Source organism: Microcebus murinus, chromosome 2 (assembly GCF_040939455.1).
Source record: "Microcebus murinus isolate Inina chromosome 2, M.murinus_Inina_mat1.0, whole genome shotgun sequence".
Lineage (NCBI taxonomy): Eukaryota > Metazoa > Chordata > Mammalia > Primates > Cheirogaleidae > Microcebus > Microcebus murinus.
Genome location: NC_134105.1, coordinates 110,613,626 through 110,637,159, shown reverse-complemented (window position 1 = coordinate 110,637,159; position 23,534 = coordinate 110,613,626). Strand labels below are relative to the sequence as shown.

The 23,534-nt window shown below is 40.7% G+C and overlaps 1 protein-coding gene across 2 annotated transcripts; it reads left to right on the top strand.

Moving 5' to 3' along the window:
• Positions 1-480: 480 nt before the first annotated feature.
• On the top strand, positions 481-11,047 carry CCDC190 (coiled-coil domain containing 190). Of its 2 annotated transcripts, XM_076000341.1 has the most exons (5): positions 481-743; positions 1,879-2,077; positions 5,948-6,071; positions 6,365-6,705; positions 9,966-11,047. In XM_076000341.1, exons 2-5 carry the CDS (start codon positions 1,882-1,884, stop codon positions 10,154-10,156), a joined length of 852 nt encoding a protein of 283 aa, XP_075856456.1. In that variant the 5' UTR covers positions 481-743; positions 1,879-1,881; the 3' UTR covers positions 10,157-11,047. The 2 variants fall into 2 exon arrangements, with proteins under 2 accessions (XP_075856456.1, XP_012624109.2); XM_012768655.3 differs by lacking the exon at positions 9,966-11,047 and having other exon boundaries at positions 482-743; positions 6,365-8,200.
• Positions 11,048-23,534: the final 12,487 nt, after the last annotated feature.

Genomic DNA, 23,534 nt, shown 5'->3' with positions numbered 1-23,534 from the left:
TTAGCCTTCTACTGCAGCTGTTCAAAATACGAGCACAAAAGTGATTTAATTTTTACTCTGCCTAGTGCTGTTTATACCACTTTGAATATCTTGATTAGCACTGAAGTGTACTGAACATGGATAGAAGCTTGAGGAAAGTCAGTATGGTGTGCAACAGTGCAAAATAAACAAATCAACTACTCTCCTGAACAATATGTGCTCAATCACAACAACAACAACAAAGAAAAACAAGGTGCTTTCTTTTGGGGCCTGGCCTGGTTTCTAAGAAGTAGAAATGGGGCCAGGGAAGGGGAAGCATAGCAAAAGAGGAAGGAAAGAAGGAGAAGAAGAAAGAAAGGGAGTGAGATTGAGAACACAGTAAGACACTCTTTGCTTTCATTCCTGGCTCCCATGGACACAGCCCAGAAGGAGCACTGTGGGCCCTTCTAGGGACAGGCTAGAAGCTGGCAGGCTTCCTTTACTCGCAGAGCTATTTAGAGCTCTGGCCTCTCCACCGGGGATTGGTGCCCGTGGCCCAGGGAGCTAGCATTCCTGAGCAGGGGAGGTGAGGAGGGAAAAGGAGAGCTTTCAAGTGTTTTCAACAATCGCCCCCACAGCCCTCTCCAATGGTTTCCCTCCCTCCCTCCTCCCTAACACCAGACTCCTAAGTTTACTGAAGGAAAACAAGCTCGTTAATCCAGATCCAGCCTGACATAGCAAAAGAAACAAACCACAGTCTCATGGTGATAACTCTGGATTTGTAGGTAAGTTCTACTCACCCTGTTCTTTCATAAAAGTTTAGCCTACATTTTAGACTCTAAAACAAGCTGCCTTAAAGTGTATTTCTTTCTTATGTCCTGACCTTATTCTCCTTTTTATGGCTAAGCGTTTTCCTGTATTATTACCACTGAAGCTTTATTGATAGCAATCTATTTATATCCTGAGCACATACTGTGCTATTAGCCTTGAGATAAATATTGAGAAGGACTCAAAGGAGAGAAAAGATGTGTCTCTGCCTAATAGTGCTGTTTGGAGGTGAATGAAGTTGGTTTGGGCTTGGACAGCTGGGCATGTGGAAAGTGAAGAGGACCTAAAGTCTGAGAAGATGGGTGAGGATGGAAAGAGGACCTTATGCCCAATCCAAGTGCCTTCCTCAGTGCTGCCCAGACTAACTCACTCTGGACACTGTTCTATTTTGTAATCAGTACACCCTGCTCTTCCCACTCTTTGAGATATTGATCGTTCAGATTTGGCACGAGTTATTAGTCCCCGAAGTCATGAATCTGAAAGCCCTTTGAGAGTGGGAACTGTGTTTCATTCACCACTACCCTCAGTTTTTAGAATAATATCTGGTGCATGGTAGGAATACAAGGGGTATGAACTCATCTCATGTATATGTGAATTAATGAACCTAGAGGCTCCAGAATAACTGTACCCTAAGCCCCCAAATCCTCCCCATACCTCTGAGCAGGCTCTTTGGAAGCCTTTAAGAAATAGTAAAAGGGACTTTTCTTATTGGGTAAATAACACGTTGTATATACAGGGTGCTTTTATTTATTTTTTTTTCCAAAAAGTTGTTCACATACTTCTCACTTGAGCTCTATTGCATTCTGACTGGGGGCTGTGTTGGTGACACATTGTCTATCCTATTTTATATGCCAGGAGTCTGAGGCTCAGAGGAATGACTACTCCCAATCCTTCTATGTCACTCTGGAAACTCATTTTACTATAGGTCAAAATTTCCCAATAGCGTGACTTTATCTGACCAGGCAGCTGTGGTTTCAGAAATACACAGGTTTCAGACACTGACCTCTGACTAAAAGCCAGGGGTCAGCATCCTGGTCTTGCATTATCAGGTTAGTCGTGGTGCCTGGGAGAATCCTGCTGTATTGTCTCTAGATCATGAAGAGGATGGAGAGGCACATGGTCAGAGGACCACTGTATAAGCACTTTGATTTGGAGAGGAAGAACGCCAAGCAGGCTGAAGCCAGACTGAGCCAAAGACTGCAGAGACTAGAGGATATCCGCCTCTACCATATGAAATTGCTGACCCGGGAGCAGAGGCAGCTCCAAAAAGACCTGCAGAGGCTGCAGCAAGGTAAGGCTTGCGGGACTGGCGGGCAGTAGCTCTGGAGGCAAAGCAGGGCAGCAAGCCCATCACTCAAGCTGGGCCCTTTCAGAACCCTGGGTGCCAAGAAAGCAGAAACTTCAGATCTCAGTCTGGAAAGCAGGCTGCCCAACCTGCCTCATCCCTCCTCCTCAATTACACAGCTCCCTGGGGCAGCCCACTCACAACCCTTCTTGAGACAGCACTTCTCAGGCCTCCAGTCATGGCCACTTTTCAAATGAGCCCTTTCTTGTTTAAATCCTTAGTTTTCCACTTTATTATTTTATATTTTTCATTCTGCTTTTCTTTTACTATGTCTGGGATGATTGGGTCCCACCCTTCTTTACGGCTGATCTTTCTCCTTTGGCCCTAACGACAATTTATTGAGCCGCTAACATTGTGTAAGCCACCGTCCTTCCTAGCTTGCTTCATGGAAGGCAAGTTACAAAAGAAAGAAAGAAACGTCTCTGGGATTAGTATTTCTGTTTCCTCAAATATAAAATGGAAATGATGTTACCTGCCTCATGAAGTTATTTCAGTGAGCACTTGGGATAGTAGCTAAACACAAAATAAGTGTTAAATAAGTCTTCACTCATCCATTAATTAAAAACAGTTACAGAATTGAAACCTTTCTACTCTCTTGTTGAAAACTGTCCCAGTTATAGTTTGTAGAAACCAGTTCTTCTTAGTTCATCATTAAAATGATTAGATTTTAACATTACTTCAAAATTTGGTATGGAATAAAAATATCTCAACTCTTCTAGACCACACCCCTTCTTATTAAAGGCAGGTGCCAGAACTCAGGAGCTCTGAAAATGATGGAACATGGCCAGAAGGATGAATGTAAAATCTTTCAGGTCTACACAGCTGATATATGGACATAAAAGCTAAGAGTAATATCCAAACGTCTAGCCTGGGAATTATTTCTAACCTCCAGCTGTGGGTTTGAAAGATGACTCTGAACAAGAAACTGAACTTGTCTGCTTTCAATTTCCCTGTCTACAAAAAATGGTTAAACCAACCTAGAATGAGAGCTCACCTACTAGAAAAGGATATTGGAAGCCATTTGGTTGATTCACACTTTAATTCTCAAAAATGACACTGAATGCCAGATGCCTACTCTCAGGAAGATGTACAAAAGGTCAGGCCTTAGGTAAGTGGATGATGTCCTTGTTGAGTAAAGAGTTTGCCTCAACCGCAGGTGGTATGGAAAGAGGCAGGCAGAAAAACTTTGACTCAGGGGCCTTTGTCTTTATACACTTTGGAAAGTTGTACCCTCTCTAAGCCTCAGACTTCTTAACAGTAAAATTGGGAGAAAAGGAAGGAAGGAAACAATAAGTACTGAGTGTCATTATATATTAGGCACTGTGCTCAGCAATATTTTTCTGTGTTTTCATTTAATGAAATTGTTATTGAGATTCAATGACATGCCGGTTAGTGGATTGTTCACGATGCATGCTGCCTATTCTCACTTTAGAGATTTGGATGGGTAGTTAACAAACTAGGCTCAAAAGCCCACATTTTTAACTGAGATTATAACTAAGTTAGATTATTCTGAGATAGGTGTTTTTGCAGACTAGACTTTGCAAAACACTGTCACCTCTATTCAAGATAGAGGTTGGAATGCAAATATGAAAAAGCATGCCCTCTACCCTTTAGATCAGGCGTCCTCAAACTACGGCCGCCTAGCACATTTATCCAGCCCTCCAAGTGTGTTTGCCACCACTGCCTGTCCTCCTTAGCAGCTGACTCGTCCCGGGCCCACAGTGCACACTCTCCAACGTTCTCAGAAACAGTGAACTGGCCCCCTGTTTAAAAAGTTTGAGGACCCCTGCTCTGGATGCTCATATTTGAATTGGAGGGTAGCCCCGCTTACAAAAAATTATGATCAAAACTGCTAATTGCTAGATTCGAGCTATTTACAAAACAAGGCAGGAGCACAGGAATGTTAGTATGTCTTTCAAAGGACCTTACCTAAGATCTCCCAAAAGAGGCAGTGTGTGAGCAGAATCTTAGAAGAAGGAGAGAATAGGGAGAAGGTATAGGGAGTTGTCAGGAAGGCATGTGGAATGGCAGAAGGAACAGCATGTGTAAAGGCGCATAAATGAGCATGGCTTGCCACAAATAGCTCAGTACTGCAGGAGGGTGGCATGTGGGGGCAGAGGAAGAGAAGGTGTACATGCAGTTTTCAGAGGCAAAGCTGAATAGACAGTGTCTCCAATCATGAATAGTTTCACAGGTCTTGCAAAAGAGTTTAGAGTGCACCCTGTAGGATTTGGGAATGGAGAGAGTATACGTTCAAATGGTAGGAAGATCAGTCTTGTTGTAGTGTTTAAGGTAAAATAGAGCTCAGGCTACAGTCAGAGTAGACCTGACAGAATTACAGAGTTCAGGCCATGGTTTCAAGGCCTAAACTAGTACACTTGTCAGGTGAAGAAAACGAGAAGATAAGGATCTCAAGGTATTTAGAAAGCAGAATTGTTAGTGTTTTGTGGACAATTATATATCCAAGAATAAAGAAAATCAGGGTCAAGTGTATATTTCCTGGCATATTGGATGCACTTAAATGTACTTGTTAAATTGGATAACTGGGCGGGTACAGGTACCACGCCGTTAAGTTTCAGAGAGAAAATAAACTAATTTCGGAGCCTCTTGGCCCTACAAGTCTGCAGAAGAACAGCCTTTCTGGGAGAAGTAGCTCAGAATCCCTTATTTTATAGGAAATAGGTGAAGTTCTTACATAGAAAAGACCCCCCCCCCCTTAAGAGAACAACAACAACAAAAAAAGAGCGGTCCACAAAGGACTATCTTTTGTCCTGACTACTTCACAAAGAAGTGATCAAATGAAAAAGTATTAGGAGTTTAAAGTGAATCCCAGGTTCTTTATCTGGTTATATTCCCTCCGCCTGGCACCTACTAACGGAAATGTAGATTTAAGGAACTCACTCTCAAACTAGTGTGAGACTTTCAACCCTAAATGACCAACTTGTGAGACATCTTGAAAGCTAACTGGGCCCTCATGGCAGCTATGGCTACAGGATGCTAAAACATCAACTCAACAAGTAAAAAAGTCCACTTAGTCATGGCTGGCAGTTACAAACTCATGCCAACGGAGGGCAAGAGTTCACATCAGTGTGGTTAACGAGACAATATGCTCACACTCAGTTATTTTGTTTTTGGAAACACTGTGCCTGCCAATTAAAACGTTCAAACAAAACATCCATGGGCCTAACCAGTTTAAACCTCTGATCTTGATGTTTCTAAATCCTCTTTAACATGTTCTAGGTAAACATTGGGAAACTGCTTTAAAGTTTCCTGTTTTCATCTGTCATGCCGCGTCAGCCTAACGCATAGCGTGGACCAAGGATATTCACACACTGGTTCTTTGAAAGCCCGGTTTCCAGCATTCTTCTCTTCTCTTACTGTGTTAGTTTTCTAGGGCTGCCATGACAAAGTATTACAAACTGAGTAATAACAGCAACTTATTAAACAACAGCAATTTATTGTCTCACTATTCTAGATTCAAGAAGTCCAGAATCAAAGTGTCGGCAGGTTCCTCCTGAGGGCTGTGAGAAGCTGCAGGCCTCTCTCCTTGCCTGGTCCCGGGCCATCTTGTCTCTTCGCCTCTTCACACGGGATTCTCCCTGTGCCTGTGTCCCTATGTTCAAATTTCTTTTTCTCACTAGGACACCAGACATTTTGGATTAGGACCCACTCTAGTGACTTCGTTTTAACTCAGTTATCTCTGTAAAGACCCCGTGTCCAAATAAGATCACTCTTTGAGGTACTGGGGCTTAGGCCTTCAATATAGGAAAAGGACACAATTCAACCTGTAACACTTACTTGATTAACTCAAAGCAGATATCATGAAGAAAAAGTTCTCCTCTTATTTTGGGAATGGAAATCAGAAGAGACCAGAAGATGTTCTCATGTTCACACCACAAGGAAGACAGAAGCAGAGAGTCCCACGGGCTAATCAAATTAGGTAAGGAAATGCTTACTAAACTCATGGGTATGACATTGAATTTTTCTTCCCAACTGACCTCTTTAAACTGTTCTTCTCTTCCTGAGAAAATGCTGCCTTCCCCTTCTTAAGCAGAGACATTTCCTCCACATTGTTACCACCCATTTCTACCCCCCACCGCACTCCCACCCACTTATCACCCCCTCTGATACCCCACTCTGAAGGGGGCCATGGCCTAACAGTTCAAAAGGTCTAAATATGAGCATTTTCATTGGTCTTCAGAGTTTTTTACTTCTTTTTACCTCTTTTCCCAGAGCATTAGGAACCAGTATGACCCCCAAAATATGTAAACCCAAGTCCCAGATGCCTCCATCACATCACTCTGGCCTCAAAGACCCCATACGGAGTCAAGAGCCACCACCATCTCAAAATGACAGAGATGCCTTCTTCACGGAAGAGAAACCACAAGCCCAAGAGAAAGATTCTCTGAGTCCACCCAAGAGCAGAGACTCCAATAAGGGCATCTCTGTCCTATGTCAAGATCAAGAGGTTTCCACCAACACCATAGAACAAGGCCCTGGTTCCAGCCCAGCTGGTGACAGCAGAATGTCCCATGCCGATGAGACCAGATCACTAGATGTCAACCTAAAGCCAGGTGGGAATGCTGAGAAACAAACCCCTCCAAACCTCATGGAATGTGTAGGAAGCTTCGAAGGAGAGGTCACAAAGCCAGCCTTTTTAGAGCTGTTTGCAAGGGCCAAAAACGCCCACTATCTCCGGCACAGGGTCCCCCCTGAGTCTGAGAGGTTGCTTAGCGTTGGGGAAATATTTGGGCATGGCGAATCTTCATCGTCCAGGGGAGGAAGGGACTATGAAAACAGCGTGCCTTCTAAGTTCCTTCCTCTCTAACCATTTAACACAGCCTGACAATAACACATACCATTACCACTAAGGAAATGTGCTCTTCCAATGACTATAGTAAGCAATTCAGGGGGAAAAAAAACAAACAAACAGAATTATATGACAATTTTATTTTAAACTCCCAATTTGTGTGTGTGTGTTTCCTTTTACAGAAAAAAAAATCTTTCTCTGAATGAGCAATGCTAATATATGAAAAATAAGGGGAGAAACAAATCTTCTGAAAATATTTTAAGTGATGCAATTGTGTTTATAATGCCATCAAAAATATGAATATACATTGATAACTGGATTTTTCTTGAAGGGGAAATAATAAAGAGTCCTGCTTTCATTGCCTCCTGTTTTGTATAGGCGATTCTCATGGTGCCACCTGCTGGTAAAATGGCGTAGCTATTCTCTTTGTTTTAGTTTAATATACGGTGGTGGTAGGAACAGGAACTCAACTGTAAATATGTATCATAATATGATTTATAAAGAAAACCTGCCCTTTGCCATATCTGTTCCCTCTGTGTGGAAATCCTTTCCTCCCTTCCTTCATTTCCAGGTAGCTCCATTTTAGTTTTCTCATTCCCACTTTCAACCTGCTCAATCTCTAATTTTTTGGATCCTAATAAAAGAGTAATCAACAATCTGTTTCCTCTCATATGCTCTCGAATCAAAGGATTTCAAAAATTTTTATTTATCTCCCAATGGTCTATCAAACTCACATCATAATATATCAAGAACTACCTCACTATAAAATGAGAGGTAATGAACATCTTTAACAAGTTATTATTTCAAATAGGCCTCTATGACGTGGGCTACAAAATAAAGTGAATCCAGTAAACTGTTTCCCATTCAACTGGTCCAAATATCACACTAAAAATAAGTAGTACCATAAGTCATCAGAAAACAATATCTCATTGTTGATGCATTTTAAAGTTATTGTCCACCTAATGAACCACAAAATAAAATCATCAGTGCTTTTTATTATTTGATTATTATTTATCCTGACTCCATTAGGAAAACCAGCTTGTACCTATAAGTCCAAGTTCTTAAAGAAATCAGGCATCTACTAGTGTGTAAATTCAAATCTTCAACCCAACAGCAAATTTGAATTCTAGAAGAATAAACCTCAGGGCCTGTTTAATATCAGGCATCAACATTTAATGTAACCCAGCCTGGGATATTTTGAAGAAATAAGATTATTTCAATTAGCAATGATAAAGGACCCCAGACTACTAATATTACAAATGGCCAGAAATGAAGATTCATTCACATTTAACTTCTTGTTAATTAAAAATGAATTAATTTCATGTAATAACAATTTAATTCACATTTAAGTTTCCTCGTGGTTAAAAATAACAATTCGTAATAGCTCCCATTGTTCAGTACCTCTTACCATCCTAATGCTTTCCACACAATGCCAGTTGGTCCTCACAACAACTCTGCAAAATAGTTTCCTTAATCCCCATCGTAGAGATAAGGAAATTGAGGGCAGAGCAGTGGTAAAGTACTAGCAAATGACAGACTGATCCCTGGTCTGTTCAACTTCCTTGGTCACACTCTTTCCATCACACCACACTACCACCTATTTGAAGACAAAGGCTTAAGTCAATCATGTGAGAATTAGTTTTATTAGCCCAGCCTCAGTCTTCAATGGGGAGAGCATGCTTGATAGTGAAAAGAGCATAAGAAATCTGCTCCCTCCAGTGTTTTCTTCCATGAAGCAAAGCAACAAGGGAAGGCAGGGCATGGATGGCAAAACTAATTCATGACTTAGTTACACTAGACACGACTGGTACAGCAAGAATGGGGACACCCAAGCTCATTGCTATATGTTCTTTCTCCTTGTCTTCTACTCAAGCCTTGCCTGGAATCTCCATCACAATCTGCCTTCAAGGGGGAGTTTTCAGAATGATTTATTCAACTTCTAACAGGTCTTTTCACAACATGAGCCACAGCAGGAGGAAGGGGCCACCCCAAGGCATCAGAGAGCAGGCCTATGTTGCAAGAGCACGTCACTCCTGCCATTACCAAAAGTGAACGTTCTGCCCCTCTTGGTTGTCTTGCGCTTATCTTCCTATACTTGATAGACCCAGATGTCTGTACTTCTAAATCCCATATTTAGTACATTCTATATCAAATCATATTTCATTCATTGCCACAAAATCGTACATTTAAAAACCTTCTAAACACATAGGTTTTATATTTTTGTCATTTAGTCTAACACATTTCCCCTCTTCAACACAGTGGGTACGATACTCTGATTAGTACAACTTAACACAATCAAAGAGAAAGCTGCTACATGGGGCCTTTCTTGACTGACTCATTAAATTCTAAAGAACAGTTTAAATCCTTAATCCTCACAAAGCACATCGAGCTCTAGGCTGGCTTGTACTCAACCAATCTTAACGTCACTCGTTTACAGCAGGGAGTGGGAGCAAACATGTCCCCTGCTCCAAAAGACATCTGGAAATGTCCAGAGACATTCTCGGTTGTCACAGCTGAGAGGAGGGGGTTGCTACCGGACTGGGCTAGGTAGAGATCATAAATCCTATAATACCTGGGACAGCCCTCCAAAACAAAGAATTAACAAGCCCCAAATGTCAATAGTGCTGAGCTTGGAAACCCAAACCCATGCCATTGCATGAAATCTTCACCAAACCCTCTGAGATAGGAATTCAGTGAGATAATTGCCCCCCCCCATTTTACAGAAAAGGAAACTGAGGCTTATAGTAAGTAAAATGGCTCTGTCCATGCCAGAATATGAATGAGGAACAAAGGACCAGTTACTGCTTTCAGTACTGTATTTCTCTCAGACAGAATGAAGGATGATGCAATGTCCAATGGCTTTGGCCTCATTTTCAGAGTTGAACTACTTTTCAACTCTATAAATAAAAATCTTCAACATTAAAATTAATAACAAATGGTAACAAGGAAAAAATTTCATAATTCAATTTTTAGGAAAAAAGATATTTTTTTATGACACTCATTTATTTATTCATTTATTCACAGATGTCCTGGGGAGAGACGATCTCTTCTCCATCTCCATCAAAGAGGCTTTCACTTTGTTACCTGAACCCATTCAATGGAGAGAAAAATCCATTTTTCACCTGGAGATAGAAACATCTGGAAACTCTCAGAGGTGGGGACTCAGTCCTCACTCAGGGTCCCAAGGATCTGGAGGCTACTGTAGGGCACCCTGAAGGGTCCCACAATCCTCAATGTGGGGGTTGAGGCTGAGTAAGTTGTTACCAGTAACACTGGCAGGACCAGCTCCTCTGAGGGGGAAATGGCCTTGAAGGCAGGACAGAAGGACTCACGCTTGGGGGTGTTTTGACCCACACCAAGGGCAGTGGAAGCTTAGGTCCAGTCCCAACAGATGTCAGCAGCCCTACAGCACCACTGACACCCAGAGTTAGGACCATTGCCAAAAAAAGAAGCCAGAGATGTGCAGATTGCTGCATGAGCCAACACATTCCCTAACCTCCATGCACAAATAGGGGGGGAGGCATTGGACACTGAGGACAGGAGGAGGGAGATGGGGCAGCCAGGCCTCTCACTTCTGCCTGAAGCACCTGTAGTAGAACAGGAGCTCCACTGGGTGGGGAAGGAAGACTTAAAACTGGACAAGAACCATAAGTAATAATACCTTAATGTGGTTAAATGAATATATACCAGAAATAAAACTTTTAAAACAAAAAATGTATCTGGAAGTTGTTGGATCAGACTGAGATAATATTAAGCAAAGTTGGTAGCAGTTATTGAGGGGAAAAAAGATAACCATTCCATGTTCATACCTCAACAAGTTGAAATTTCTCAACCTAACCTATATAGAGAGGCACTGTGCCAGATCATATTGACTATAAAGAACACAGATATTTATTATACGGTCCTTATCTCAGATGTGGCTTGGGCTGTGGCCTACTTAAGATTTATAAGTAAAAATGTTTTACTTAATTAGGTATAATATGAACTATTTACTATTTATATAATATGTAATATGAACTATTTGCACCCTAACTTTCCCATCTTCCCACCATTATTATGAATATGTTGCCGTTATGTGTTCTAATATTAATAGTAGGCATCAATAAATTACAAATGGTAAATGAAATTTAATGTAATTAGTTAAATTATTTTTAACTGCTCAAGTTTAATTCCACTAAAGTTGTTCCATGAAATCGGTCAATGAAGAAGCCTTCCTGGTAAAAGGAAAACACATATAAATATACGAATGAAGACTCCAAACAACTTACATTTTGGTTGGAATCAAACTGGATACTAGCATGGACCCTCCCAACTCAAAATTATGATTAATAAAGTATTAGTTCCAAAATGTGTGATAAAGAGAAAATGTATGCAAGCTAGACATAAAGATAATTTAATCACATAATTCACTACTGGAAAAATTTTTGAACATTCTTGCTGAGGACCACTTGTTCACAATGAGGTGAAAGAATGGAGACAAAGAGTGTAGACAAGATGTCCAAAAACAAAGGACAAATGCCAGGACTGCCAAACTAGGTGTTTCATACGTTTTACAGCTGTGGGGAGAGCAATAAGCAATGGGCAGGCATGGGCTTGCATGGCTGAGGCCCCAACCCATCTCCCTCTTAGCTTCCCCTTGAGCTCCAGCAAATATAAGCAGAATTATTAGTGATTACAACCATTATTTTGATATTATTAAATAAAAGTAGGTGTAATTTTGCAGAATATGTATAAGAATTCATATTTGAATGGTGTTTTTTTCAGAGGATTTTCCCCTCTTTTTCCTTAGGGTACTGATTCACATAAACACTCAGACCCACAACACTCTTCTTAAAAATGGCTGTGGAAGAAAGGTGCCCCTGAGGTCTCAGATGGTGGTTCACTCCAAATGCTCACACCAACAACGTGGTAGCTCTCAGCATGCGGGTGGGAGGTGATCATGTTTCAGGAAACTAAGCATGAGTAGTGGCCCTAATATGTTTTTTAGACTTCAGCAAATTTTGGTCAAAATTCTTGGCAGTATCTTTATCCAGGTCCATCTGAAAATATTAGCAAAATTAAGTATAACTTGGATTCTAAAAATTAAAGAAAAATGAGATGAATGAGGTTTGGAATAAAAAGGAAGACATCTGACATAGTATATGTGAAGAGAATTAAAAGTAATGGACAGAAAGAGATCAGCAAGTTAGAGTTACTCTAGGAATATCTGGGAACTTAAGAACATGTTATCTCACAATACTAACTCCATCCCTTACCAAACCAACCAGAGTTCCCATAAACAGACAAACTGACAGGTCTGAGCTTTGCTGCCCCTATCCTCTTTGCCTCTGTAGCAGAAGCACTAACTACTGGTATCATGAACAAAGAGTAAAAAAAAACTCCTGCATTAAAAACTCAACGAGAACCTCAATTCTAAAATCAAGACTTTTCCCTAATTATCCGAGCACCAATAAGATGACAAGTTTTTTCACATATTATAACAATTAATTCCCAAAGGAGATTCTTTCATTATTAAAAACAACCAACCAACCAACAACAGCAAACCCTATGCCTACTTTCCCTTTACTTCATCGTAAACCATCCAGATATGGAAAGTAATTCACATTCAGGAGAATGTACTCTGGTCTAGAGTGACCAGAAACCCTCGGTGGAAGGTTCCACAGATCACCCTTACTTTACTATTTAATCCTAAATATGACTAAAAAACAAAACTGTATTTAGTAACAAATAACCATATCATTTATGCTAGCCTTGGAGTTTTTCCATAGGATTTTGGAGTTGGTAGAGTTTTAGGGGTTAACTAGTTCAACCTCAGACCAAAAGTGTAAAGTGACTTCTTCAAAACAACTAGAAAATGAAAACGTTTGTTTTCAGTGAATTTCTCACCAATGAATTTTGGTTTGGAGTTGAGTTTGTTCATTCTACGGAAAGCCAATGCTTCCCCCTAGTGGTGAAGATAGCAAGTCACCACCGAGGTGTCTCATCTCAAGTTTGCCATCTAATTTGTGGAATAAACAGACCCAAAAGTAAGTAATCTGGAGGGCCTGGAAATTAATTATTAGACTAATATAATTTCCCAAAGGCATTCCAAGAGATGCTGCCAAGTGCTATTGGAAAAAAGGAGTCTGGGTTAAAATAAGTTTGGGAAAATCTCAGTTAAACAACGAAAACAAATTTCTCTACCATGGGACTTCCCTAAGTCTTTAATATGTTCCTGTCACTGTGAATGTCCAGGGGAAAATTACATCATGTTGAATTCCCCCAAATGGTATGACCATGAACACTTTGTCCATAAATCATCTCTGGGGACAATGACAATCCACAAAGCACACTTTAGAAACACTTACCTGGAATAAAAACTAGATTAAGGTCAGCTTTTTATCTTACACAAGTCAAATAGTCCGCAAAAAATCTTGTAAATTCCTGAAGGCAATAGCAGGAACAACATCTTTTTCCTTCATTTTCCTTACCACATGGAAAGTAACCTTACCACATATGTGTATGTGTGTGTATTACCAAATAAACATGCATACACATATTCACAAGTGTGCACATGTACACACACAAATGCAGCAACAGCCTCACTCAAAAATATTTTGAGGCTAAAATGGTAGAAATAGTATGAAGCTGGAGAAATATTTGTGGCTGTTTCAGCTGCTTTACATACGTTATATGTGCTCTCAGGAGGTAGTCTTTGCTTTATTTGACAGACAAGAAATCCGAAGTGATGGGAATAAGACCACTGGGGCTTAAGGACCCCATTTCTGAGGCCATGAGAGGAGAGGAGGTAAAGGAATGCTTCACCTCTGAGCAGGAGCCAGAGATAAGAGCAGAAGTTAACTGCCTAGTTAGGGGACATTCCAGTGATCTGGGAGTATAGCAAAGCAGACTCCCACCTTAAAGCCTGAGGAGCCTCATGCCTAAAAAGCCACGGAGTGGCTTAACATGAAAGCCACTCACGGCTATAAAGGAAGATTGCAAACTGTCATCCCGGGAGAAGAGACCCAGGCTCCAATTCTTAAAAACACCAGGTTGAGTTCTTCCCTCCCCTTTCCTCAGTAGGATGCCTCAGTTAATGGGGAGCTAACCTCCCAATAAGAAGTACTACTCTCTTTGTTCCTCAATCGAATGGGCCACAGCTGCTGAGTTCTGTACATACCTTAAGGCGTAGTTATGCTTAGTAATGAGCTTTATGTTCCTGCTTCTATAGATAAAAGAGTAATTAGCTAAGACATCTTGTGATCAACTATTAGAGGAGACTTGAAACTTCTACACATTGTAACCCACAAGCTTTTCACATGAAATCATTGTAATCAATCCCATGAAAAAGAGAATAAAAACAGATGCTAATTTTCAGTCAGTGACACCTGGCTCACAGGAATGCTGGTGGTCCCCTAATCTTCCCCGCACCCTTTCACCTTACTTTTTGTGCCCATGTCTTTGTCTCTCCCATCTCTTGCCGCACACACTGCCCAGGGACCTGGTTATATTAGGGGGGGTCACAAACTCCTGATACTGAAGTTTAGAGATTTCAACTTCAGAAGTCCAGCTGAACCCTGAACAGGCAGCAAGTACCAAGCCAGGATCAAGCCTATTTCTGTCTAGCTCCAAAGACCCTGTTCTCCCCCACAACATTGCACTGCCTTGTCTGCTTCCATGCAAAAGTTCAACAACAGCGTCAAAAATTGCTACTACCAAGCACTGTTCTAGGCAATCAGGGTATGAAGATAGATCTCAGAGTGTCTGATCTCAAGTTTGCCGTGTAGTGTAACAAACAGACCCCAAACAAAATTCAATTAAAACTGACATTGCAGTCATAATTGTTGGCTATTTGCTAACATCCATTCTACCCCAAGTGATTAAACAAAAGTCAGTCATGGTAATACTATTCTGCCTGCCAGTGACTTATTTGGGAAACTGTGTGTGACTCAATCCTTGCCAATTAGACACAAGGGGAAGTTTATCAAGGACTTCTGGGAAAGACATCCCCCTTCCTAAGAAATAGACACAGCAAAAATAGTTGTTTCCATGTTTCAGACACTGTCATGCCTGGATGTGACTTCCTGGATGTCACATCTGGATGATCTGCCGCAGCCATCCAGCTCCAAGCCAAGGAGGGAGCACAGGAAATGTGAGCAATAGATAAAGCTGGAGAAGTGAGTAGAAGTCAGATGGTGAAAGGCTTTATACTGAGTATGACAACATAATTTATCCTGTAAACTGGCACACGTCTGAGAGTGAAAGGGAATGCTTAATAATAAATAAGCCGGGGCAACGGGCACAACATGGACCTACCTACTTACATACCATGCTAAGGAGTTTGGACTTTGCAATCTGGCTACTTCACAGCTTTTAAGGAAGAAAAGGTTATAGCAATAGGCTTCTTTCATCTGGGGCTCAGGCCAGACACAGACTATCTCATTTACATTGGTATTTCCTATTTCTCACTTAACTGGGTTAGTGGATGTATGTGTGGCTTTTAGACACATCTTTCTGGTGACAATGGAGAGAAGGGCTTCCTGGGGACAGAATGAGAGTCAGGGGATAAAACTGTTGTAGTGCTGGTCAATAAGAAAGAGGCTGAGAGACTCAGTGAGAACAGCGTAGTATAGATCAAGAGGAGGGTCAGATCAGAAAAATGTTTATTAACAGGAAAATAATTAAGAGCACCTGGTGATTGATTAGGTTTGAAGGGAGAAGGTAAGATGGGACTTAGGTTCCTGGCTTGGGCATCTGCATGAAAGATGAGGCAGTTTCCCAGGATTGGGAACACCGGAGGAGCAATGGTCCTCACCTCGTCTGGAAAGGCCTAGGCAACCAAACTCAGGGCTGTGGGACTCTAAGCTAATTGGACCTGCTGCATGGGCTTGTGTATATGATGCTATTTTGAGGTAGAAAATAAATTGGTAGAAAGTAGTTTGGGGGTGGGGAGAACTGTATTAGTTTTCTCAATCTTTCTAGGAGAGATTAGTAATAGGACAAAAATCTGAGGGAACAGAATTCGTTGGTGGCCAGGAGTCCAGTGGAAACTGCCAAGAAGAAGGGATTGAGGGAAATACGCAATGTGTCTGAGGCATAGGACACATCAAGGAAATAAATGTGTGCCCTTGTTAGTGGGAGCCACTATGAGTCTGGATTTTTAGATCACTGCCATATTGCGGCTATAGTCACATCATTTTCTGTCTTCCAAGAATCAGTCTTTCTAACTCCCCCCTCATTTTGTCTCCTTGCTATTTTATCAGTTTTAATCCAGAATCACCCAGATTAAAGAGGCAGAATTGCATACGCCAGGTCAGCCACCCCTGCCCCTGGGTACACTGCACTGGAGCACTGGCATGGGGGACACAGAGAGGGGTGCTATGAGGGACTTGATTCATCAGATATCTACAAAGTCATTTTCCTATGCAAGATTTCATCCTAAGCACATTCTCTCACCTTCCCTTGAAACTGGAGATCTCCTCAGTTCAACATGTATTGTGTGTCCACAATGTGAAGGTGGAATATAAAAGAAAGCTTCTACTCCCCAGAATCTTCTAGTATTTTTTAATAGAAGTTGCACCACGCCTTTGCCTAAGAAATGATTGGGAAAGGGGAAGTGGTCCCAGAGCTCCAATATCCATTGCCACTAGCTTCAAATAGAAGCTTTAGGCACCAGAGAAGACTGGAGCTGAGAGCTCCCAGTGAGATGCTCAGCCTGGGTCCCACTGCTCTAGTAAGTTCTGCCCCTGTAAGGAAAATTTCAGTCTACACAAAAGTTATGTTTGTGGCTTTTAGCTATTTTATTCCATATAAAGGCACTGCTTGGTCTTCAGCGAATTGTTAACCACCATAGCAATCTTCAGTATCTTATAAATTTCAATGATTTATTTTAATTATTGATAATTTATTTTAAGAACATATTTATTATCTGTAATCTTCATTTTAATTTATTTTAAATAACTATGATAAGCATAATAAACATTATATAATTATATGTTAATATATATAATTATATGTTAATAAACATTATATAATTATATGTTAATATTATATGTTAATAATTATATGTTAATAATGTTAATAAAATATATGTTAATACATTAATTATATAATGTTAATACATTATATAATTATATGTTAATAATTATATGTTAATTATATATTAACATATATAATAATATGTTAATATTATATAAATATATGTTAATTATATGTTAAAATATATAATTATATGTTAATATATATAATATATGTTAATAATTATATTTTAATTATAATTATAATATAATTATATGTTAATAATATATTAATACAATAATTCATTTATTTTTAATTTATTTTAATAAACACTAATATAGCTATAGCTCCTATATAGCAGATACAGTTGTAAGCATTTTATAAATATCAACCAAGGACTCTCCCAACCAAAAGAGGAATGAGTCTTATTGCAAAGAGAGCTCCAAAGAGCTGTTTCTATCTTATTTTTAGTACCACTCAGTTCCCAGTTGAGAAAATCTGTGAACTAAAAGTCTCCAACATATAAATCGATATTAGACAAAAAAAAAAAAAATACGTAGGTAGGAAGTCAGAGGGCCCTTCATTATAAATTACACCATGAGTCTGATTCAAGGAAAAAGGCAAGTAGTGCTGAGATTCTCTACAAGAGGAATGTGAACTATTTAAATCTACTATTCTACTTCTCTGAAACCTGACAACCACCAATAGCATAAGCCCTCCAAAGGAATTTTCTTGTTTAGCTCTTTCTCAGGTCCTTTCTCATTAAGAAAGCCAAGAGTCCCTTCAGGAAAAAAATATTCTATCATTACCTTATTTCCTCTTCATAGAAAACAGAGTCTCATACCTCCCTCGACAATTTCAGCTTCATTAAAATCCCAGATCCCTCAAGAACTGGTAACATTCTCTGAGCTTACCCAGCTCCAGCTCAGTTTTCACGGGATAAGCAAGAGTGGCTGGATTCAAAGGATCTGAAAAGAGGAAGATAGGCACCACCCTTAAAGCTACAGAGAGTCTGCTAAACACACATTCACAACTACTCCTTAAACACTGTGAGACAGCAGTGCTAGATGATTACAGGAGGTGGAGATAGATCTGAAAGAAGGATCAGCACAAAAAAATTAAAGCATTAATAGCAAATGTTAAGGCGACACTAACTGGAAGTAGGGAAGTTATTATAGCACATACCTTGAAAGAGCAGGCCTAAGAAAGTGCCAGAAGGATGCAACACACTCAAGAAGAGGCACGGAAGCCAGCAGACTGGCCTAGGACTGGCAACTATTAGCATAAGTTGTTCAAAGTTTCAAACATGCAAACAATGAGAAAGGGTCAAGTTTGGGGAGTGCATGGCACAAGAGTATTGGTCTTCACTGGGTGACCTGCAACCAGGCTCTAGAATTACTGACATCAGTTTCAGTTCAGGTTTATGCTAAGGATGACTCTCTAGCTGAGATAAATCTGTGATAAGGGGCGACTCTACCGAGGATAAGGTTTGCGTGGGCCTAAAGAAATTCCAGAGCAAGGGTCAATGGCAAAGGCCACAGTGGCAGCAGGCTAAAAAAATGTCTTGAACCTTGTTGGGATAGAGAAATCCACAGAAAGCACAAGATACTGGGACTTGGAGCAAGACAGGCTATGAGCTGGGTCCTTGGAACACACCTGTCACTAATGTATCAGTAGCCAGAGCCCAGTGTAGCGGTCAAGTGCTGGGGACATAAGACTTAAAAGATTTTAAATAGGCATAAATGGAAAGAAGAGAATTTCAAACTAAGGCAGGGTGGCTGGCCACTATTGTAAGCTTTTTAAATTTGCAAGAAGAAATGACTCACATACTACTCTCTGGCAGAAAACATGCTTAAGTAAATTTTCCTCCAAATATGGCAAATTGCCTTAATGAACCTCATGACAAGTGATTTCTTCCATACGTTAAACTCTAGATAGCTACACAGGAAGTCCAGCATCCAAGTGAAGCTGAAAAACTACAAGATTTTCTCTTTTCTCTCATTTTTTTTACTGTCTTCTCTCCCCAGTTACCACAAAGTCTGTACTATGGTCTTTGATGAGTGATAGCAATGTGGGTTCCAAAGTTTGCTTGGAATGATTGTTATGGGGACTCAGGACTTGTTTGTGGTTTCTAAATGTTTGGAGTGCGGGGTTAGTGCTGGGAAAATCTTATCTGTCCTATTCATTCATTTATAGTTTCTTTACAGAGGAGATGATGAGAGAATGGGTTTTAATTAACTCAACCACAGAGTTTAAAAGGAACAATAGCTACTCCGGTAAAAGGCAGCTCAGGTTACAGATGCTAGAGAGAGACTCACCCTAAACATCTGAGTGAGATGGCTAAAGTGGACAAAGAAAATGAAGAAGGGAGATTTCAGGACTTAAACATATTGAAACTTTAACTTATAAAGGAAAGGATATTTAATATCAGGACATTATTTTTTCCCAGGAAATTTTAAAATGAGGCGCTAGGCATACTGTTCAGATTTAGGGATTGTGTACATTGCTGGTACTGGGTATTTCTATTGTCATTTAAGCTCACTGCCTCATCTCTGCAGAGCTCTATTGGACAATAGGGCAGACAATTAGACAATGAGAAAAGAGTATTGAGAGTGAATTTTTATTCTTGGTAGAGTGTGACCTTAAAGTTAATTTCATTAATGAACTGTTCTGACCCATTCCAGAATGTTCTGGGAGCAAAAGTCCTGGTGAGCCCTGACAAAATACAAAGAGGCAATTATTGCTATTAAAGTTTGATCTAGGAAACTCCTTCAGGGCACCCATGAAAACTAGTTTCGTAATAATACATTACTGCCTTTTTCTTTTTTTTTTTTTTTTTTTTTTTTGAGACAGAGTCTCACTTTTGTTGCCCAGGCTAGAGTGAGTGCCGTGGCATCAGCCTAGCTCACAGCAACCTCAAACTCCTGGGCTCAAGCGATGCTACTGCCTCAGCCTCCCGAGTAGCTGGGACTACAGGCATGCACCACCATGCCCGGCTAATTTTTTGTATATATACTTTTAGTTGGCCAATTAATTTCTTTCTATTTTTAGTAGAGACGGGGTCTCACTCAGGCTGGTTTTGAACTCCCGACCTTGAGCAATCCGCCCGCCTCGGCCTCCCAGAGTGCTAGGATTACAGGCGTGAGCCACCACGCCCGGCTGCCTTTTTCACTCTTCTCTCTCACATGTATATTATCGAAGTTTCCAAGGGCTCCATGACATTGCTGAGAAGCTTGCATAGCCCCTGCCACCTTCTACTTACCCTTCTCTGTGGAATGAGTCCATTTGTATTCTCTTGTATCTTGCTGAGTTTCCTTAAGATCATCATTTTGAATTCCTTTCCAGGCAATTTGTAAATTTCCATTCGTTTTCAGTTACTGGAAAATTATTGTGTTTCTTTGGTGGTGCCAGGTTTCCTTGCCTTTTCATGTCTCTTGTGTTCCTGCATTGGCCTGTCATTGACTATATCCTCCAATTGTCCCATGGTGAAATGGTTCAGGCATGTTCTAAAGCTCATTAGAAAACGTGCCATTAAGCAGTTGTAATGGTAAGTATAGAACCAAACACCTTCACTGTGTATCTTCCTTCACTGAGAAAAAATAAGCCCTGCCTTATTTTTATGTATATTCACACACACACACACACACACACACACACATGCACGCACACACACACACTCAGAGAGAGAGAGAGAATGCACATGTTGTGATCTTGTGAGAGACAATTTAGCTTAGTAGTTCTGAGGGTAAACGCTGGCACTAGACTGGATACATTTGAGTCCAGTAGCTTGGGCAAGTTACTTAACCTCTTTGCCTCATCTGTATAGTAAGAATAAAAATGGTGCCTATGCTATAGCATGAAAATTACATGAAAAAACACATAATGTAGTGATAACAGTGCCTGGCACCTGCTTGGTGCTATTTCATTGTTTAATATAGTTTTATAACAAGAATCTATCTTGACCGTGTGCATAGTTTAGGCACTGCTGGGTGGAAGGCACTCCCGGAGTTGTTAAGGAAGGTGAGAATAAAGTGGTGATGATTCACTGGAAATGGCAAAGGTGCACTCAAGCACCTAAAAATCTGTTTCAATTAATGGGGAGTGTATGTAAATATGATAACCACTGTGTAATTTTAACTGAGACTTTTAATCTAGCACTAGCATAGACTATAGATGCAGATTTCAAAAGCAGAAAAACTGATTGGCTAATGTCTATAGCCAGTTGTTGCATTTTTGTTTTTGCTTTTGTTTTTGTATTTTATGCCCCTGCACTGGAAATGCAAATAAGTGGAACATTCAGAAGCTGGAAGACCCTACAGGATGAGGCACCCCCAAGCAGTCTGGTTGTCTTTAATCCTTTACATTTTCAACCGGTAAATGATTCTTTCCTCCAATAGGTTAGTCATTAAATGAGAATTGATAGATACTACTAGGTGCTCCCCACAAGATCTAAGGAGTGAGGAATCCATTTAAGCTCTCCCAGTTCCTCTTCTGCTTGTTAATTAGATCCAGTTGGGAGAGAAGCTTGACACACATCAAACAACTGGAAAGCAATACAAGACCACAAGAGTTGTGACCATCGATGCCAAGCTGAGTCAGGGACAGTCCCCTGCTCTTGCCAGTCACGCTGGATAATGCTAGAATCTGCGTGATGGCAGGACTCAGGTCCCTGAAGTCACACTTGATTGAATTGCTCATTCCCTGAGCTCCCCTGGGCTGGGCACAGTGGGCGGGGTGGCCATCTGAACAGGTCCCAGCCCAGCTAAGGAATGCACATCGCTGGGCCTCCAAGCCATGGGTCCCCCACTCAGTCTATTGGGGTCTGTGGGGAGCCACTCACCTGCTCATCCCTGTGACCCCCTCATCATCAGCATTGTTGGCCCATAAAATTATTACTTTATTAAATTACCCCATATAATATTAGAGAGACAAATGATTTCAGGAGTTTTGCAGAACTTTGCCCTGAAGGAATATGTGAACATGTTAGTTTACATATCAAAGGCTGCCTTGCCTTGGGAGGGCATCTCAAAGGTCAGTAGCAGCTGCAGTCTCAAACCAGCGGTTTTTGCCTGCTTTGAACAACAAATGTGTGCATGGAGCCACAAAATGAGAGCCCATCCAAGAGTGCCCACCCCTGAGAGACAGACACCTGTGGCTAAAAGCAATTAGCCCAAGAGCCAGCTCCTGCTCCTCTCCTATCTGTCTCAATCCACAATAACTAGATAAAGAAATATGGAGCCACTAAATCTCTATGTAATCCTCCGTTAAGTAATAGCTATCTCTTAGAACTTAGAAGTTGGTCTTTGAAAGACTTTGTAACCGTTTGTTCACCTAGATAGAGTTGATTATGGAATCTTTAGAAGCCTTTGGAAAAACTTTTAACCTAAAACTAACTACCTGCTATTATGTAAACCTGTTACTCTGGCAACCAATATCTGTACCTATAAATGCCTATCTGAAACTTCACTCCTGCCCTCACAATAGATGGGGATATTGTGGGTTCCCCTGAGTACCCTCGCTTTCCTATTTCTTTATATAAATCTATAAAAATACATCTTCATCTCTGTGAATTCTTTTATTCCTTTTATCTCTCTATTCTATTATTTTCTTATCTTTTGGGATGACCCCTGCCTGAGGGACTTGATTTTTGCTGGGAGCATAGCTAACTCCCAGCACAGTGTGGTGAGCATGAAAGCAACAGAGCATGAAAGCAGCAGTTTCCCCAAGATAGTTTATCTCTACCCCGGATTGATCCAGCAGCCCTCACCCTTCCCACAGCTTAGCCCCTGTCCTTACACCCCCATCCCCCCACCAGAGCATCCTGGGGTGCCAGCCGCTCCCCGGGAAGCCACAGGGCTAGGGGAACCTCTGCTGGCCAAGAAGCACCACCCATTGTCCTAGACTCCACATGGTCTCGCACTAGTCCCCCTTCACCTCCACACACATCTACCACAAGCTGAAGGTGTTACAGGGGATGTTGTACAAGGGCTAAAATTTTGAATCATTACTCCATTTTTTCTTTTTTTTTTGAACATAAAGATGGAGCCCCTGTGTCATTTTTGGGTGCACTTTCCAGCGTCTCATTCCTTCTTTTCTTCCTTTACCATTACACTCCTAATTGCCCCGTCCACTATGAGAAAACTCTCCATTTGTCCTGATTTCTTTGTTTATAGGCTGAAGCAATAAATAATCTGAGTTTTGGTAAGGAATTGTACGTACGATCACTACATATAATTTTATGGTGTAGAAGAGTCATCTACTTCAACTGCCTACACTTAAAACCGGACCTCTGTAAATGATTTTTCTCTCTTTTCCTCTGCTTCTCAGGGCTGCCTTTCCAAATATCCACCAGAGGGAGAGGTGGCAACACCCATGTAGGAGGCCTGGAGACAGAACTAAATTTGAACCAACCATTTAATATATCAGATATTTTTTTTAGTAATATATAACAATTAAAAATAGAATAAAATAAAATATATAGACCTCAAATTTAGTACAAGAAGAATACAAGGAAAAGCCCATGTAGCACTCATCTTGGCCAGTTCATCTTCCCCAGAGCAAACGCTGTCACTGTCACAAAACCCAGGTTTCTTATAG